At 42.7% G+C, this 19,775-nt stretch overlaps 1 protein-coding gene across 2 annotated transcripts; it reads left to right on the top strand.

The window, feature by feature from the left end:
- Positions 1–703: 703 nt before the first annotated feature.
- On the top strand, positions 704–19,392 carry LOC308135495 (kinesin-1 heavy chain). 2 transcript variants are annotated; one of them, XM_080503517.1, is made up of 26 exons: positions 704–1,056; positions 5,025–5,112; positions 5,194–5,267; positions 5,351–5,455; positions 6,010–6,058; positions 6,752–6,807; positions 6,904–6,991; positions 7,083–7,207; positions 7,302–7,406; positions 10,031–10,176; positions 10,539–10,687; positions 10,777–10,964; positions 11,574–11,642; positions 11,771–11,977; positions 12,563–12,706; positions 12,790–12,981; positions 13,075–13,192; positions 13,309–13,364; positions 13,467–13,576; positions 13,770–13,871; positions 14,576–14,636; positions 14,735–14,806; positions 14,935–15,039; positions 15,117–15,333; positions 15,729–15,864; positions 16,815–19,392. In XM_080503517.1, the coding sequence occupies exons 1-26, from the start codon at positions 931–933 to the stop codon at positions 16,816–16,818; spliced, it is 2,892 nt and encodes a 963-aa protein (XP_080359643.1). In that variant the 5' UTR covers positions 704–930; the 3' UTR covers positions 16,819–19,392. The 2 variants fall into 2 exon arrangements, with proteins under 2 accessions (XP_080359643.1, XP_080359642.1); XM_080503516.1 differs by having other exon boundaries at positions 13,309–13,576.
- The last annotated feature ends 383 nt before the right edge of the window (positions 19,393–19,775 follow it).

Raw genomic sequence — 19,775 nt, 5'->3', positions numbered from 1 at the left:
GCCATAAAAATAAAAAGTAGACACGCTGCGATTGTTATAGAGTAAAAGAGACTGACAAGAGAGTGATCAAATGTATGATCTGAATTTCCGCCATAGAAAGCAGAGTGTATGATAAATGTGGATGTTATGAGTTTTTTTTACGCTTGGGGTGGGGGAGGGGGGTGTTTTGTGATGTTTCTGATTTTTTTTTAGTAATGTTTTGTGGTGTTTAGTGATGTTTCGTGATGTTTTGTAATGTATTGTGGTTATTCGTGATGTTTATATGATGTTTCACAGTGTTTTTTTTATTTTGGTTTTTTTATGTTTTGTAGTGTTTTGTGACATTCTGTAATGTTTTGTGATATCTTGCGATGTTTAATGTTGTTTTGCAGTGTTTCGTGATATTTTGTGATGTTTTATTGTGTTTGCTGATACATTTGGTTGTGCTTCAAGGTGTTCTGGGACATATTGTGACGTTTTGCTGCCTTTTGTTGTGCATCGTGATGTTCTGTAATTGTTTGTGGTGTTTTGTGATGATGAGGGATGCTCTGTAACATTTTGTGATATTCTGTGATGATTAGTGATGTTCTGTCACGTTTTCAGATGTTTTGTGTTGACGCGCGCTTCATCCCAGCAGCAGCACGCGGAGGAGGGAGCGCCGGATGACGTCACCGTGCTCCACATCCACGGCAGCAGCAGGAGGGGCGAGGCGGCCAGCCGCTGATCCACCGGCATCATGGCTTCCTAACAGGAGGGGGAAGTAACTGAGAGGACGAAAATAACACAAAAAGCGCGGATTTTTGTTGACTCTCCAACAGAACACCGCCCTTTCTAGCACCCGAGGTTGGAAGAGAGGGGCTCGGCGTCCCTTTTCGCCCCCCACGGCTGCCCCTGGGATCCAGGATACACTTTAATTCTTATCGGTGAATTTCCATTCGTAAACCGTGGAAGATGGCCGACCCGGCGGAGTGCACCATCAAAGTGATGTGCCGTTTCAGGCCCCTGAACAGCTCCGAGGTGACCAGAGGCGACAGATACATTCCCAAATTCCAAGGGGAAGAGACTGTTGTTATTGCGGTGAGTGGTTTTCACGCTGCCGGGCCGGAGCTACCTGTTTGACACGGCCCTCCGGCGCAGTCAGCAGTACGCCATTTTTGATTGTCTGGTAGCTCCGGTAGTTAGCACCTTTTAGCTTCGTGGCTAACGTTAGCTGACCTGTGCATTGTGGCGTTGTCCCGCCGGCCCGTCACACTGCACCCGATACAGTCTCCCATCACACAATGAAATCTCAATCTGTACGATGCTTGTTCATTTTAAGGCGTTTTACCCGCAAACAAAAAACAAAAAAACACCTGTTTAATGGCTGTCACCGTGAAATGTCACGGCTAGCGAGCTGTCATTCAACAAAGCCACCAGACACAGGTTAAAATGTCGATGCCCAAACGAGATGCTTTTCGCTTCATTGTCACCACGATAATGAATATATAGCTTCCGTGCACCTGCAATTGCAAAGCTATTAATTATGGAGAGTTTGCGTCAGCAGAAAAAGGCGTAAGCCAGCTTTGATTTGTGGCTAGCGGACTGCTGGCTAACAGGCTAGGCCAGCTGGGAGTTGACAGATTAGCCGGCCTTGGCTAGCTGGCTAGTTTTAATACTGAAGCTTAATTATAGCCATCACTGGGCCTACATAACCAACCCCATCTGGAGTCTCAACACTACTAAAATCATTTGGAATCAAAATAGCAATGTGAAAGATCAACAATTGTAACATTTCTGCTTTCATTCAGTGACGAGGCACGTTCAATTAGATCAAATCAATCTTTATTAAGCCTTTTGGGAAAGGTACTTCAAGGAAATAAGATCATTAGAAGCACTACATGCCGAAATTGACAATATTATCAACCAATGATATCAGCACCTGAACCAGATATATATTACGACACGCAAATCCCTTCTGGTTGTATATTTTGCGGTATTTAAACTAACCAGTCCGCCATTGCAAAAGACTCCTGCATCACCTGACAACCATAAAATGATAAAAGAAAAGATTCCTCATAATGCTATGATACTTTTATTTCACTGAATAAATGAGCCGAATCTTCAAAAAGTGCTTATAAGTTGTCATAAGGCTATAAAACACATCTTATAAATGTTCTATTTACACAACCTGGTGTTTTGTTGTCACATGATTCTGCAGCATATCTGCCTGAAGATTGTAAAATCACTTATAAAATGATATTGGATGTTTTTGTCTTCTAAAAATCCCCCAAATAAGGCCAACATGTCAAGTTACTACTTGCTTTAAAATTATGTGTCACTGGCTTCTCCATCCTTTGCAAGAGATCATGGTTAAACATTAGTTATTCTCAGCATAAAGCTCCTTCTCCCTGTGGACTTTGGTATCTTGCTAATATGCTCACTTATAGTGACACAGCCTTTTTAAAGAGTTCAGAAGGCAAAAGAAACTCATCAAATCCAATGTCGGTGTAGATCATCTACTCTTTTGAGCTTGATTATTGCGTGACTATTCGTTGCCTGTCACGCACAACAGAGAGGGACATTTTAGTTGTTGTGACCTCTTCAGGCTGGCTTCAGACCTTCAGATAAGAGCAAGCACAGCGTCTATGCACCGAAGACGTGATATGGCCCTGCCCAGTGCGGAGGGCCAACCATAGTGCCAAAATACCAGTGCAGATTGTGAGAGACACAAGTGTTGCAAGCCAGGAACTGTTTGGTGTCTGCCGGTGCATCAGTGTTGAGATGCACAACACTCACGATGCCCAATCAGCAGCGACAGCTCAGGCCTCCTGGGTAATCCCCCCTGTGTTTTCTCTCCTGGTTACCAGCTGTTTCACCAATCAGAGCCGGCCATTGGCTGGGCACTGGGCAATCTCTCCAGGTGGGGAGGGTAATTATGGCGATGTACGTTGTTTTGCAGATGCTGTCCGCTAGGATGGCTGACTCACTTTGTCCTTATTTTTTTCATCCGTTTTGAAACCATCCAGGATGTGGACTTGGTGCTCTGCTAAAGCCTTCATCACTCCCAACAGTAGTAACACAGACATCTCCAGTTCACACTAAGTGATACTTCTTTAGGCGGGGCAACGATTCTTCCCACACATTTCTTTCTGCCCCAAACATTGACTGCAGCGCACCCTCAAATAGCTGCCGCTAAGGCCCTGACGGTCTTTTTCCAGAAAGATGAGGTGGTGTCCTCATTAGAGTGCAAATGTGCATCAGGTGAATTATTCACGCTTCTGTTACTTCTCTTTCAGTTGTATACAGAAAGGTTAGGTCATTCCCTTTGCTTTGCTGCCACAGTTTCTATTTTCATACAGGCTGTGATGCCGCTCAAGAATGGTGCTGAGCTACTTTACAGCGTAGTGGTGGAAGTGCGTGAGAGATAAAAGGAAAGAAAAGGATTAGAGAGATAAGTTAAAGTGCTCTTGCCATATTTAAACAAGCAAATAACATGTAAGAGCAGCTTTTTTACGTCCCTGACTACCACAGATTTGATCATATCAGGATACTTGTTTTGTCTCCTGCACCAATGCAACAGGAATTATGTGGACATCTCCGTAACCTTGGACTGACGGTCCCTCCTGAATGCTTTACCCTTGACTGTATCCTAACCGCTATATGGAGGAGAGAGCACTTATGAATACTATATCAATACATTTGTCTGTAATTATTCTCACAGTAATCCCATTAGACACAAGTGTAGGTAATGAGGCCAGTAGTGGCAGAAACAATGAGGACTTTTAACTCGGGCCTCACTATTGTTTGCCGACAGCGTCTGGCACTCCTGATAGTGGCTTGCTGCTCTAGATAGGGTTAATTGCCAGGAAGAGGCTAGCCAGGGTGAATTAGAAATGGCTGGAAGTGCTGCTGGTCAGCGTTGCTCAGGGCTTTGCTTCAGATGGGAACGTTTGTCAGGAGGGATTACGAGCAAGAGTGCAAATTGAGGACATCTCGGCTGTAGTATTGGAAATACCTCCAGTGCTGCTAAATGCTGTTGAAGACACACCGTGACATGGCTTCCCAAGTGAATTATGAATGAGTTTGCACTTGTCCTGTTTATCCAGGGGTTTCCACTGAACCTGCCTGTAACTAGCCCTCTGAACACGAAACAGCTATAAACCCCGCCCAAACCTCTGGAGACAGACAAGAGTCAACAACATCAGGAAAGCTCTAAAGAAGGCACGCTATCTCATTTGAACTTAAGAACTGCTTGTAGCATCAATTTATTCGCCTTGCGGTTGTTCATTTTAAATCCGGCTATCGATCGCCATCTCACTGGAATCGTGTTTTGAAGGCTTGACGTGGCCTCGTGGGAGTTTGCATTCTGCTGCTTGTTTCAAGTGGGACAACTTTCAAATTGGTACTAAGAGCTTGGGTTTTGATGCTCATCGTTCATTTTGAATGCTGAACAAATGTGATTGGAAAGGGTTTTGGATAAGAGGTACTTACTGGATGGGATGCTACTCCATCAAACACAGACAGAAACCCTTAGGGACAATCTGCTTTTCACACAACGTAGAGGCCCTACATCACACCCCAGATTTGAACCAAGGACTTTCTATTTATGACTAGAGCCCGAGTAAAGGTTCTGATGTCTAAAGTTATGGGCCAGTAACCAGAGTCCAACATGGGATAATTATTGCATGTTGTACTTTTACTTTTTCTGCCGTTTCTCTCGTCTGTAATCAAATGGCAATAGATTTATAAGAAAAGGTTTTGGACCAATCGCCAGTGATCGACATTTGCAGACTCTTGTTTTCATCATTGGTGAAACAAGCCTTGGGCTTTATGTGAATCAAATGATTTTCCATTTCTTAAAAGTGTGTGTTGATAAATGTTATAGTTGGGTGTTTTAAGTCATGCAGGCTCTCCGTCCTATTGTCTCTCATTTCGCAACAACAGACTACTGCTCCTGCTGATCACATTCTGGTGATAAGATGATAAATGAAAGTTTTCAGATGCATCTATGAAATATTTTTTCTTTGAGATATAGTTTTCTAATGGTTTCTCCCTCTTTATTCCAGAGTAAACCATACGCGTTTGACAGAGTGTTTCAGTCAAATACAACACAAGAACAAGTGTACAACGCCTGTGCTCAAAAGATTGTAAAAGGTGAGATTACACCCAGTGTTGTTCAGTTTTCAACCATACACTCAATTCTTTTAAGTCACTAAGTATTCTTTGTTTTCGTAGATGTTCTGGAAGGATACAATGGGACTATTTTTGCCTATGGGCAGACATCATCTGGAAAAACACACACCATGGAGGTAAGGCCTTCTCGACTGTTTATGATTAATTGTTCTTTTAAAATCTCAGCTACATGTGGTTAATTTTCCCTTTTTACTTTCAGGGGAATCTCCATGACACAGATGCAATGGGTATCATCCCCAGGATAGTGCAGGACATCTTCAACTACATCTATTCCATGGATGAAAACCTGGAGTTTCATATCAAAGTAAGCAGATCAATATATGTTGTAACAGCAAAGTATAATATTTGTCCAAGGTCTGATAGAAATGCGGGACAATCCAAAGTCAACGAAAGCTGGTGTTGTTTATGTGTTTTGTAGTTTTAGCATTTTTCTTCTCTTTTTTTTTGCCCAAGACAAAATGAACAATAGAAGAGGCTGGAAGGCAGCACACTTCTTTGTGCTACTGGATCATATTTCCTGCTTGACCCACCTACTTAGAGCTGTGTTCTAAAGTTTCCACGCATGGTGGTAAAACTTGTTCTGAAATGTCTCACTGCAGAACTTGTTCTGACTATTTAAACATCCGAGTTGTCTGCTGCTTTCAGCATATAGCCGAGGAAATGCAGCTAAGCCTAAGCGTAAAAAAGCTGGTGTTGTAGGATAGAAATCAATTTTTGTCCACTGTATTTTGTGGATGTCTAGTTTTCCTGCATCCGCATTAATCGAGCCATGAAGGCATCATAACCCCTTGATATGAATCTGAATTTTCTGTTGGTTTCACGCATGACAACGTTGCCTTTTTTGGGGTTTTTCCACAGGTTTCCTATTTTGAAATCTACTTAGACAAGATCCGAGACCTTTTGGATGGTAAGTGGATGAGACGGTGCAACCAACTGTGAACAAGCATGAGAAAAAATTAGTGTTTATGTCAAAAGTATGATCGAGGAGAAGCAGTTGTGGATATTTTACATGAACATGAAACACGATAACAGCTGTTAAACCGTTATAATTATAAGCTTCTTTTTTTTGCCAGATCTGTCAGATTACATCAAAATGTTCTCACATCACCTGAGTATCACTCAGTATGACATTGTCCAACAATGTTTTTAATTAAAATAATCGAATCAAATATCATACGTTTAGTTTCCAGTCATTGCAGGCTATTTTATTATCGCATATCAAATTCTGTTTTTTGTTATTTTACACTGTCCTACCAGCGACATATATGGGTCTACAAGCCATAAGCTTTCAACCATTCAGCATTAATGGCAAGAAACACAACCAGCTTTTGAGCAAGGGTGTCAAACACATTTTAGTTTGTGTCTGCAGTCGCATGTTATCATCAAGTCTGAGACTGTTTGGGATAATCAGGCCAGACATTCAAACAAGCACGAGAAGCTCAAACCAAGCCAGCACAATTTCAACACACAGAAGAACGCAAACATTTATTGTTCTCCGTATTTATGTCATTAAAAATGTACGTTGTTTACTCTCTGTAGACTGTATTGTTTCTTGTACAAACTTGGCTCCACTGATGCATTCTCCTCCTTTTCATGCCAGTATCAAAGACCAATTTGTCAGTGCATGAAGACAAAAACAGAGTACCCTACGTCAAGGTGAGGCCTTCTCTTATGTCACATGTTGGGAGAATCTGGTCCAACCTGTTTAAAAAGTAATTCAACCTCTTGGGATACTTTTTTTTTTTCCTCAAGGGATGCACTGAGAGGTTTGTCTGCAGTCCCGAGGAGGTCATGGACACAATTGATGAAGGCAAATCTAACCGACATGTAGCAGTTACAAGTAAGCTTACACTCTGCAGTTCAATAAGTTAATGAGTCCAATGTTTTGGTGGTATGGTTCTTTTTCTAACCAAATGTCACTTCCCGCTCAGACATGAATGAGCACAGCTCCAGGAGTCACAGCATCTTCCTGATCAACGTTAAACAGGAGAACACTCAGACAGAGCAGAAGCTGAGTGGAAAGCTCTACCTTGTTGATTTGGCTGGCAGTGAAAAGGTAAATTGGAGCGTCTCTTGTAGTCAGAGAATTGTGTGCTTCAGGTCTGAGCTCTGATCACGTCAAGCCTCACTGATTCTATTGTGACGTGCAGGTCAGCAAAACCGGAGCCGAAGGAGCCGTGCTGGATGAAGCCAAGAACATCAACAAGTCCTTGTCCTCTCTGGGAAATGTCATCTCTGCGTTGGCTGAAGGAACGGTCTGTATCTCCACCTCACCCCTGAGATGCATGTTGTTCAGTGTCCCTCCTATCTGATTATGGATTTTTTTAATTGGGATGCACCAATACTGGTATTTAATTCAAGTAGACTTTTTTTATATTTAACCAAATACAGCGCAGTCATTTTGAGTTGCCTTTTACAGAGAAAAACACCAAATCCACATGAGCAAGCATAAGCGACTGTGAAAAAGAAAAGCTATCTTTAACAGGAAGTAACCTTTGCAGGACCAGGCTTAGTGGTGGCGGCTTTCTCCTGTTGGGGTTGGGCTGAGGGGATGGAAGAGAGAAAACGATTGGACAGACGGGTTTGGGGGAGGGATTCAAACCCTGGTTCGAGTATGGCGTTTTGATACTGCACAGAGTATTCGTACTTGTAAAAGATGCCAGATTCAACCTAGTGGGTGTTAAGTGACATCATCCCTCAGCAGAAAGTAGACAAAAGACAACAAGGGATTTCCGCAGTTTGGAGATTCTTTAATATTAATGAAAATAACAAAAGTAAGACAGACCGTAACCTATGTCCTGCTACATGCTAAAGAGTTGTGGAGCTCACACACCAGCGACGCTATACAAGAGTGAAGTATGACGGATACACCAATTAGCAGCGATTTAGAGGGTGTGGTGGCAAATAGCAAGCATATTGCAGACATGGTGGTATACTGGGGCCTTCAGGGCTGTTGGAAGTTTGTATGGTGTTGACACAGAGGCTGTGCGGAGGTGGTTTGCAGCAAAGCAGAGCCTACGCATATCATTTGCATCTGGATTATAAATTAGACTTCATGGCATTTAATTTGTACTTGTACTTGGTTTCGATTAGCAACAGGTTAAACCTTGTCCTTTAAAAAAGTGGCATCAATGCATCTCTTATTTTTCACTACAGACAACGGAAAATTTTATGTTTGTTTTGCAGGTCTTAACTTCTTTCCCACCGTTGATCAATTTTACCAGGTTCTTTTTTTTTATTGTTTGAAAATTATAGACACCACTGTTGATATAGTAAACTGTATGAAAAGGTGCCACGGTGTCCTCGCTGCAGCGCCCGGAGCTAAGTGTGCAGGAAGAAAACCCACATCATTTCCCGTTATCTAAAGTGTGAAAGTGCCATTTGCAGCCATTCATGGGCCCTTTGTGCGGCTGAAATAACTTGAGCTGATAAAAACTTCCCTCTGAGCATGTTTTTGCTTCAGCGGTGTCATACTAATTTCACCCCTTTCATTTTGATCAACAATCGGTTTGTTCCCAAGCCCATTGGCCCTGTAAACAACCTGAGGCCGACAGGCTGCAGATATATCTGCGATGGTCTGAAACAAACAAGCGATTGTCCAGAGGTGTCTTCTCTTCTCGCTCTCTCTCTTCGGCTGAGAGCAGCAGCAGACTGCTGAGGCATCGCTGGTTGTATCAATACTAATCATATATCAAGCTTGCATTTAATTGCAGTGTAGTTGTATTGAACTCACGAGAACTTTAACCTGAACAATCGCATCCTGTCGGCACTGCTGGTAAAACCTAAAGGCTCGTCTTCATTTTCAAGACAGTAACTCGTCTTTGAAATGACCACAGTTCTACTTTTGTTTTGTTATTCTTTCTAATAAGTTCTATACACAACCATGGCAAATATTTTCTTCCCAATTTGAGAAAATGCTGGACCATGTCAATATAGTCAATCAAGCATACTCCCTTCACATAAATGCTCCTAGAAAAACTGCTCATACTTCTATATCCAAGTTTCTGAATCCACGTTAATGGGTTTATAAGGGAGGTAAAATCGCAGTCTGCGAGAGCACGAGTGATATTGGCTGCTAAATTCTGCAAACATTTGCGTTAATACAATTCCACCTAATTAAGCTTCAGCCTCAGGCAAAGTGAATCAAGACCTTTGTGAAACCCAAACATTTTTTGTGAGGTATATTTATTGCTGGTCAAGGCGACACGCGAGAAAAAAAATCAATACATTTAAATATTTCACTACTATTTTTGACGATAGTGTATCGATTCCCCAAACATCTGTTTAGATCACAGGTGTCAAAGTCATTCTAGTTCAAGGGCCACATGCAGAATAATTTTATCTTGACTGGGCCGGACTGGTAAAATTGTGCTTTAATAACCTTTAAATTTACACGTTAAAGCTTTTCTTTGTTGGGGCACAGAGTATACGTGTTGAGAACTTTCAGAAAATGAAACGATTTCTACCAAAAATGACTGCAATCGGGTTGGACTCCTATAGCTGTTGCATTATACATGTATCGACAAACTGGGTTTTGAGGCTACTACAAATTTGCTAGCTTTCATGGGAGCATCACTGATCTCTCAGCTCAGGTTTCAGTGTTTTGGAAAGAAAGAAAAAAGTTTTTTCTTCTGAGTTTTGTTTCCCAATTTGCCGGATTGGAGTGTCTTGTGAGTTGGTTTTGGCTCATGGGCCTTATGTTTGACACCCCTGGTTTATATTTTGAATCAGCAGCTGAATTTATCGCAGTGTGTGAAATAGATTTCCTAATTCATTGGTTGCTTGTTAGCTGGGTGCAGCATCATCGGAGCAATCCAGCCAATAAAATTCCTTTCAATGAGTCTCACCTGCATGCTTTTCTCTTTTTGTGTATTTCCAGGCCTACATCCCCTATCGAGACAGCAAGATGACGCGTATCTTGCAGGACTCGCTCGGTGGAAACTGTCGAACCACCATCGTCATCTGCTGCTCACCTTCCTCCTACAACGAGGCTGAAACCAAATCCACCCTGATGTTCGGACAGAGGTGAGTTCGACTACTGTACAGCACATTTTTATTCACAGACGGGGAGTAAAATAGTTTCAACATGATGCAGTAATATACACACTGTCGTGATATTTACAAAAAAAAAAGACTTTTCAAGAAATTCATTCAGGGCTGCTTTAACTCTTTGATTGCATTTATTTTTTTTCTCTTTTATTCATGTAATTTTGTTTTATTACTCCCAAGTTTTATCTTTTTTTCTTTTTGTTTTTGTACGTTGGTTGCTGTTGATGTGAAACAATGTGATACAGCTTCGTTTTACAGCTTATTTGATAAGCTGTAAAGCTGAAATGGGCTTGTTTGTGATATTTATGGCTTAAAATGTACTTTTCCCTCTCCCCCAGAGCAAAGACCATCAAGAACACCGTGACAGTGAATGTCGAGCTGACAGCAGAGCAGTGGAAGCAGAAGTATGAGAGAGAAAAGGAGAAGAATAAAACCTTGAGGAACACTGTCACTTGGCTGGAGAATGAGCTCAATCGCTGGAGAAATGGTACAGCAGTCCTCTGGCCGTTTAAATGCTTTGTTACATCTTCTTTTTGCCTGTAGTGTGTTAGAAATTTGACCCGTGTTTCACCTCAGGCGAGAGCGTGCCGGTGGAGGAGCAGTTCGACAAGGAAAAAGCCAAGGAGGAGGTTCTGGCACTGGACAACATGATCAACGAGAAGCCGGCCTCCACGCCCAACGTGCCCGGAGTCCGTCTCACCGACGTGGAGAAGGACAAGTGTGAGGCCGAGCTGGCCAAGCTCTACAAACAGCTGGATGATAAGGTGAGGGCGAGCACGTCCCAATTAGACATGCACCGATACCACTTTATTAAAGGACGAGTACGAGTACTAACCTTTAGCTACCTGCTGATATCGAGTACCGACACGAGTACTTATTTAATGCCTTGTTAGTCTATTTTACAGTCTGTTGTTAGACTCTCCAAACCGCGGACATCACTCATGCTCTCTTGCTGCATGACATCACTTAATACTCACCGGGTCGTATCAGGAAGATTATATGAGCACTCTGTGCAGAATCGGACGCGTTGCTTCCCCAGTCGCAATCAATTCAGGTTTACCCGGAAGATAAAGATCGCTTTTGTAAAGGAGATGCAGTAGCAAAGTTGCAATTTCATCGACTGGAGTCTGTATGTTAGTTTGTCAGATTATGTCTTATGGTTTTTCACAATGCAACACAAGTACAGAGTGAGACCCACTTCTGCTATTATGAACTGAATATGAGACGAGGTGCAGCAGAGCTGACGTTTGATGTTGATCGTCACACCCTCAGATCTCAGATGCCGAGATCAACATCTTTTAAGGAGACATAAACATCAAGAGTCAACTCTTTGTGATGCATGTGAATACTAATGCTGGCGTATCTCTTTACAGGATGAAGAAATCAACCAGCAGAGCCAGCTGGCTGAGAAGCTGAAGACGCAGATGCTGGATCAGGAGGAGGTGGGTACAAATACAGAGGGAACTCCTCATCACACAGCCGAAGTTGTCCAACTTTTAGTTGAATGCAAATATTTGGTGTGAACATCTAAACAAGCGCATCAAACAAATCCCTTCCTTCCGGCACGCAGCTGCTCGCCTCCTCTCGGCGTGACCACGAGAACCTCCAGGTGGAGCTGAACCGCCTGCAGGCGGAGAACGAGGCCTCAAAGGAGGAGGTGAAGGAGGTGCTACAGGCGCTGGAAGAGCTGGCTGTTAACTACGACCAGAAGAGCCAGGAGGTGGAGGATAAGACCAAGGAGTTTGAAGCCATCAGCGAGGAGCTGAGTCAGAAATCAGTGAGTCAGGAAAACACTGTTCTCTCGACTACAATATGTTACACACACATAAGAAGAAAAACTCCCACATTTATTAGCCAGGCCACAGTATTATTTCACCATCTGAAGCCGTTTCCAAGATGGGCAGTTTACACAAAGTGAGAAATAAGTTGCCCAAATGACTGAGTGCCGTCGTCCTCTTCAAGTGCCTCAAGACACCCTGACGAGGCAATGAATTTTAGGAGGTAATTATACTCTGCAAATTAAGACTTCAGATTTTTGCACAAGCTCATTTAAAAGAAAACGGCAGAGCGAAAGGACTGTGATTATCTGAGACAAGGCTGTGCTGTAATGTGAAGGGTTGAGTGAGGTATGACTATAATGGCACGAACAGGAAAGCAATGTCTGGTTGCATCAGGAAGTGTGAAAACTTCAAACATATGAGTCACATAATTAGCCCCTGTCACCCGAGAAGGAAGGAGCGCAACCATCACTACCCAGAACTAGTACTTCTTTATGTGCTGAGGTTTTTGGTTCTTGATAATCAGGCTCTGAGTTTGATGTAACCCTCTGGTAAAGAATTCTAAACGCTTTTCCCCTTTGCAGTCCATCCTGTCGTCTCTGGACTCTGAACTCCAGAAGCTGAAGGAGATGTCCAACCACCAGAAGAAGAGGGTGACTGAAATGATGTCTTCACTGCTCAAAGACCTCGCCGAGATCGGCATCGCTGTTGGCAGCAACGACATAAAGGTAATCGCATCCCTATCTTATTTTCTCCCTCGTTCGCACCTCGTTCTTTCCCCTAACGGTGTGATTTCATTGGCTTTATCCAGCAACACGAGGGTGGCAGCGGTCTGATCGACGAGGAGTTCACAGTCGCCCGTCTCTACATCAGCAAGATGAAGTCGGAGGTGAAGACGATGGTGAAGCGCTGCAAGCAGCTGGAAAGCACTCAGTCCGAAAGCAACAAGAAGATGGATGAGAACGAGAAGGAGCTGGCTGCCTGCCAGCTGCGCATCTCCCAGGTATGGAAGGACCGACGCCAATGTATGAACCTCTCGTGTGTCTTGTGTGTAAACTTTCATGTGTAACGTCCATGTGCTCCGCTCCCTTTCCAGCATGAGGCCAAAATCAAGTCTCTGACCGAGTACCTGCAGAACGTGGAGCATAAGAAGAGGCAGCTGGAGGAGAACGTGGATTCTCTCAATGAGGAGCTCGTCAAGCTCAGTGCTCAGGGTAGGTTCAGTTCAACGCACAATACAAACCTTTTATTCAAAATAAACGTGTCATTGCTTATATTCGTGCATAGTTTATCGCCAAGTGGTAATGTTTTGTTTGTTTAAATTTTACAGAGAAAGTCCATGCTATGGAGAAAGAGAATGAGATTCAAACTGCCAATGAAGTCAAGGTACATTTCCCCGCCTCATTTATCAGCTCTGCAAACTCTGCAAAGGAGAAAACATTCAATTTGACACCAGATATTAACATAAATGTCGTTGTGTGTCTTCAGGAAGCAGTTGAGAAGCAGATCCACTCCCACCGCGACGCTCACCAGAAGCAGATCAGTAGCCTGAGAGACGAGCTGGACAACAAGGAGAAGCTCATCACCGAGCTGCAGGAGTAAGACGACAAAATATGTTGTTATAAGGAACAGATCAGGGAGAGACGTGGAAAAATATGTATTAATTACTGAGGGTTTGGTTGCAGAGCATCAAAGTGAACTGTTTCCTCTTCTGATCAATCCTGATGAGTAAAGGGCTTCGGATTAGTTCACTCGCGTGTCGTAATCATGAACACATTTTGTTTCTTCAAGCCTGAACCAGAAGATCATGCTGGAGCAGGAGAGACTCCGAGTCGAGCACGAGAAGCTCAAATCCACAGACCAGGAGAAGAGCCGCAAGCTGCACGAGCTTACGTACGTTAATTTCTCTGTTTCCGGCTTCTACCGGGATCGTGCTTGGTCAATTTCACATTTCTTTCTGTAACTTTTAAACTAATGATGAGTGAAAGTGGTGCAAGACATTGGGACACATAAAGCTTTTTGCAGGATTTTTACACTCCCTACAACAACAAAAAAGCCCACATTTTTGATGATATACACATAAAATGAGTGCATTTTTAAACGCATTCCTAATGCATTCCAAAAGTCATGTTTTCGGCTGCATTCTTGCAAGTAACACCTTTTACTTATCAAATGTGTTTCTGTTTACAGACCTATTTATAATACAAGGCATGAAATATTTGCATCTTTGAACTTTAATCTCGTACGAATGCTGTAATTGCTTCTTTTTCTCCCAGGTTTAAAAAGATGAAAGTATGTTGTACAATAAAAAAATATTTGAATATTAAAGTGTCCTATAATGGATTCACTTTATTGATGCAGTTTATGGACTTTGTCCAACATAAGTACATCTCAATATATCTTGGAACATTACTCTGCAAAACAATCCTTCACATCCATCATGTAATGTCAATAAGAAAACATCTAACTGGGAAAAAAAAGAAAACATCTTTATTTTTTTCCCTAAACAATTTTTTACCCCTGCTTTTCTTTTCAATCCATTTACATTGTGTTCTGTGATAAACATCAACTCTGTCTTCCTGTCCTTGCTGGTTCAGGGTGATGCAGGACAGAAGGGAGCAGGCCAGACAGGACCTGAAGGGCCTGGAGGAGACTGTGGTCAGTTCTCCATCTTAACTGCTGACTAAAAAGCAACAATCAATCAGCGTTTTTCCATCGTGATCATCGATAAAAACGATTGTCCTCTCCCCTTCCAGGCCAAGGAGCTGCAGACTCTGCACAACCTGAGGAAACTCTTTGTCCAGGACCTCGCCACCAGGGTGAAAAAGGTAACGCATCAAGCACAGTCCTAATGCATTTTCTCCACAAATAAGTCAGAACAATGAACAATGTGGATGTCCCAGAAGACAGGACTGTAGATTCAGCAGGTCTGAAGTCTTGTGTTTTGTTGCCGCAGAGCGCCGAGATGGACTCTGACGACACCGGTGGCAGTGCGGCGCAGAAGCAGAAAATTTCCTTTCTTGAGAACAATCTTGAGCAGCTCACCAAGGTTCACAAACAGGTAGGACTCGGCACAAAGTTTTCTTCTTCGCTGTGGCTTCTGCGACCCGGGTGACTGAGGCGTGACTCCTTCCACAGCTGGTGCGTGATAATGCAGACCTGCGCTGTGAGCTTCCTAAACTGGAAAAGCGCCTTCGTGCTACGGCTGAGCGGGTCAAGGCCCTGGAGTCTGCTCTGAAGGAAGCCAAGGAGAACGCCGCCCGCGACCGCAAGCGCTACCAGCAGGAGGTGGACCGCATCAAGGAGGCCGTCAGGGCCAAGAACATGGCCAGGAGGGGACACTCGGCCCAGATCGGTGAGTGGAACACCTTCTTTTATTTGATTCAGAGTGGGAAACAGACTCTTTAGGTCACGCTTGGACAGATAAAAACAAGTTTAACCCTTTTTAATACTCTACTGAATGGCTTTATTTCGATTGCATGGTTGTAGAATGAGTATTTCTGATCCTTTTTCCAAGATGACTTTCAATATCTGCTTTGCAGTGAGACGCTCCAGTTAATAATGTGACTGATGTTAATGTACAGCTTCTCGGAAATAAGCCTACCAGCTGACTAGAAGCGTGTTACTCTGTGGTTCTCACTTTGAGAACTGGAGAACAATGCCAACGCCTGTTTTGCGAGACGCGTGTTCCACTTGCAGAAACGACCTCTGTGATCCGTTTCTTGACATCTCCTCTTCCTCCCTCGTCAGCCAAACCCATCCGACCCGGCCAGCAGCCAGTCGCCTCACCCACCCACCCCAACATCAACCGCAGCGGAGGGGGCTTCTACCAGAACAGCCAGACCGTGTCCATCAGAGGGGGCGGCACCGCCAAGACTGACAAGATGTCAGTACACAGTGCACACGTCAGGAAATTTGGGGGGGGGGGCGTTTAAAAGTTGGAAGATTTCTGATGATGAAACAAAAAAAACGTAACTAGAACTAGCCTCGTTAGAGCGCAGACCTTCGCCAACACCACATTTGTTTGTGAAACAGAGTTAGCATCGCGAACATGATAGCAGTTGGCATATATCGGCGCTAATGAGGTAGCTCAGGCACCTACATCACTGAAACGTGACTGTTCGCTATGGAAACGGCTCAGCTACCAGGTTACGCAGAGGCTGCAAGGCTTTCTGGGAGATGTATTAGTGCTGTTATTAATAGTGTTATAAAGGAAATTTAGTGTGATGAGATGAAAGGGGAATTTTTTTCTGCGTTTTTTTTTTGACATTCAATCAGACACTGTTAAATGTTAATGTCCCAAAATCTAATCGATTGGTCCTCTGATGATGACAAGTCATCTCTGATAATTTCATGTAATTGGGGTGAGTCGTTTATGTTAAGTTGGTAAAATACATACAAACAAACCAATGAATAAATGCATGCAGACAAAAACAGAACCTTCTTGCCAACTTTTGTTGGCGAAGCTTATTAAAGAAAAGTCAACATGTCCAATACGAGGGAAATGATTATGGCCTTATGTTTGAACCCTGAGTATAGATGCTCCGCTCTGCATGGTACGTTCTGGAGACGCAACAGCCTTAATTTGCAGCGAGCTGCTTGTGGTGATAATAGCTGTAGGGCGAAATGTAGAATAATCAGGCCTTAATAATTCAAAAAGTAGCAACAACAGTCGACTCAGGCCTCATCAGCAGTGAGCTTTTTTCTTAATCTGTTGTCTCGATAGAACTTTTCAACACTGAACTTTACAACGCAAGAATTTCTGCTTCTTTTGTTATGTTTGCATCGACTGACCTGATGCGCTTGTCACTGACGACCTTCTTCATTCATCCACAGCTGACATGCGGCGGGACAGAAGAACGACACCACAGAAGAAGCCAACATCGCCCCTCCCACCCCCCCTCCCCCGCCCACTCCGACAACCTGTCATTCCACTACAGCGAGCAGGCTCCACCAAGAAGTTTCTCAGTTATAAATATATATATATAAATATTCCCAGCCTGTACAGCTCCGACCCCCAAAAACGCACCCACACATACATCCACCCTCCCCTCACCTCCTTCCCCCCAGCTTCTAATCATGAATTCTTTTCTCTTACTGGATATGATATTTAAAAAAAAAAAAAGAAAAAGAGAGAAGACATGGATTTATAATTTACGAAAAGCAAAAATAATGTTCTCATCCACTGAACCAAACTCGGTCTCGAGCGCAGCCTGCGCGAGCGAAAACTAAACACGCCACCGGATCGTGTTCGCTTTGTTTGTTTGTTTGTTTTTGGGGGGGGGGGTTTCGTTTGGTTTTTGCACAGTCTGCCGTCATCTGTCGTGGTCGTGCCGAGCTGAATGTAACAACAGCAAGATCTGAATATAAATAAAAAAAAATAAAAATAAGCTCCTAAAACAAAACGGGAAGAAACAGCTTGATCATGTAGGCTAACCTCTGTATATTTCATTATCGGCTGTTAACACTTTCCTCTGGATAGATTTTACATGCTTCTTTAAGGTAAAGATTAAAAGAAAAAGGAAAAAAAAAAACACAAAAAAATGTTTCTGAATTGACTAGATGGCGTCGAGCACTACTGTTCTGTCCGCTCTTCTTGTACAGATGTAAAATTGGGCACCGCTGCACGAGAGAGGGGGGGAGTGGTTAAAATGAGAAGGGTTATAAAAAAAGAAGAAGAAAAAAGCCAAGACGTGCAACAGTGTACTGTAGATGTATTTAACTAAATACCTGTGGAGGCCAATGTTTTTATCATTAAGTTAAAAATGAAAAGATATACTCGTTCTTGGTGATGTCAGATGTGAAGAATGTAAAAGGATGGAGGAGAAGAAAAAAGAAGAGGAGGAGGATGATCCGGTTAACACAAGCTTCCACTTTTTTTTTTTTTTTTGTCCCCAAGTAGCTAAATGTTTTTACTCCTCACGGGTTAATATTGATGTTAATGGAAGTTATTTATGTCTCTGCACACAGACCGAGAGGCCCTGTCACACAATCGCTCGTCCCCTCTTTCATTCAGGACCTTTTATGTTTTATTTCTTTTTTTTTGTTGTTGTTGTAAACTTTAAACCCCACTGTCATGATGTCTTTTCAAGGGTGCCTCTCCTCTCCTCGCCTCTCCTCCCATCCCCCTTCTCTTTTTCAGACCTGCCCCCTCTTGATTGTAAATTTGCAGAAAGTGACGTGTTGCGCTGGGTTTTTAACGTACTGTATGTTGTTGGGTTTACCCCCCTCCCCCCCCTCTTTCATAGACTATAGATTTGTCAGGGGGATGTCAGTCAGTCAGTCAGTCAATCAATCGATTGATCGCTCAGATCCTTGCCACTGATCAGCCAATCAGGAAGCGCAGGGTCTTTTTTTTTTTTTTTTTAATTGCACAATAATCTTCTGTCATCATCTGGAGGAAGGAATTATGGAAACTAGCCAAGAGGAAGGGGATTAGGATCTATTTTGTGTTTCTTTGTGTTTCATGTATTTTTATTCCGATTCTCATGACTTTTTTTTTTTTTTTTTCTTTTTCCTTTTCTTTTCTCTAACCCTGTGCTGCCCCGTTGCATCGGCAAACAGCTTGTGGTGACCGTAACCCCGGCATGAGAACACTAACATCTTGTGCAAGTGCAATATACTGTAAAGTTACACTGAATATCGACGTGATCGGGTGCGACTCCGACGCCACAACTCTCCTCTCTTTAGTCCCGGAAAGGCTTCGGCCATCGTGTTTTCGTTTTTTTTTTCGAAAACGTGAAGAAGGGAGTTGTTTTGGGTCGGGATCGGATCCGGAGTTTCTCAGAGGTGTAAAGTTCGCTTCATTAGCACTTTCTCCACAATGTCTGCACTCAGAAAACACTCCTAAAAAAAAAGAAGAAGTCTGAAGCCCATTAACGGACGTGAAGTACAACTGTACTCACTTCCTCCGGGGAGGAGTAGCTCCCCTCCTTCACATATATACCCAACAGGACAGTGTTTGGTGTGTTTTGAGACGGTTTATACCTTCTGTGTAATCTCCTAGATTAGTTAAGACTTTGCAGCATGGACCTTGAGATGTTTATCCTTTGACCTTTCACCAAAACTGGATACGAAATGGGGAAAAAAAATAGTAAATAAATACAGCGGAAAATACTTGTGTGTACCTAAATTAAATTTTTTTTTTTTTGCATTAATTCTAAATTAAGGAGAAAAAAAAACAAACAAAATTGTAGCCACTTTTTTTATTACTGTGTAATAGTTGGTCAATTTTTAAAAAAGGACAGTTTTGGGGATCCGTCAGTGGACAAAAGGTACTGGATCATTCCTGGATGAACTGAGGCACAAATAGCGGGGCTCTGACGTGGACGGAGGCGGGAAGTCAATGAGATCACAGTTTTGGATTGACTGCATGATGTAAATGTATGTGTGATTAAATAATTATGAGAAAACACTCCTCGTGTCTGGACTGCGATTCATTTTAACTCATGGATTTATCATTTTGATCCCGCTTCAAAGTTTTTAAGTCGATGCTTCCTGGACCTCCTGGAATGAAATGTAAAAGGACAACAGAAGTAACATCTTGGAGGAACTGATGAGAAATGTCCAGAAGTAGGATTTAAGATATTTATTATTAGTGCAGATATGCTTTTACACTGTACAAAGAAAAGCGCACTTTGCTGGTCCCCCAATCGATAATGAAATAAAAGAAAGAACAGTCCGTCTCTCAACTTTGTTCTTTGAAAGGAAAATTGTGTACATTTATTTTTATCTATCTTAAACACTTTGAATTAATAAATCTCACCATTTCATCATTCGTGCCCAAACAGTTTATTT

This window comes from Blennius ocellaris (assembly GCF_963422515.1).
Source record: "Blennius ocellaris genome assembly, chromosome: 10".
NCBI classification, from domain to species: domain Eukaryota; kingdom Metazoa; phylum Chordata; class Actinopteri; order Blenniiformes; family Blenniidae; genus Blennius; species Blennius ocellaris.
This window is presented reverse-complemented; position numbering and strand designations above follow the sequence as displayed.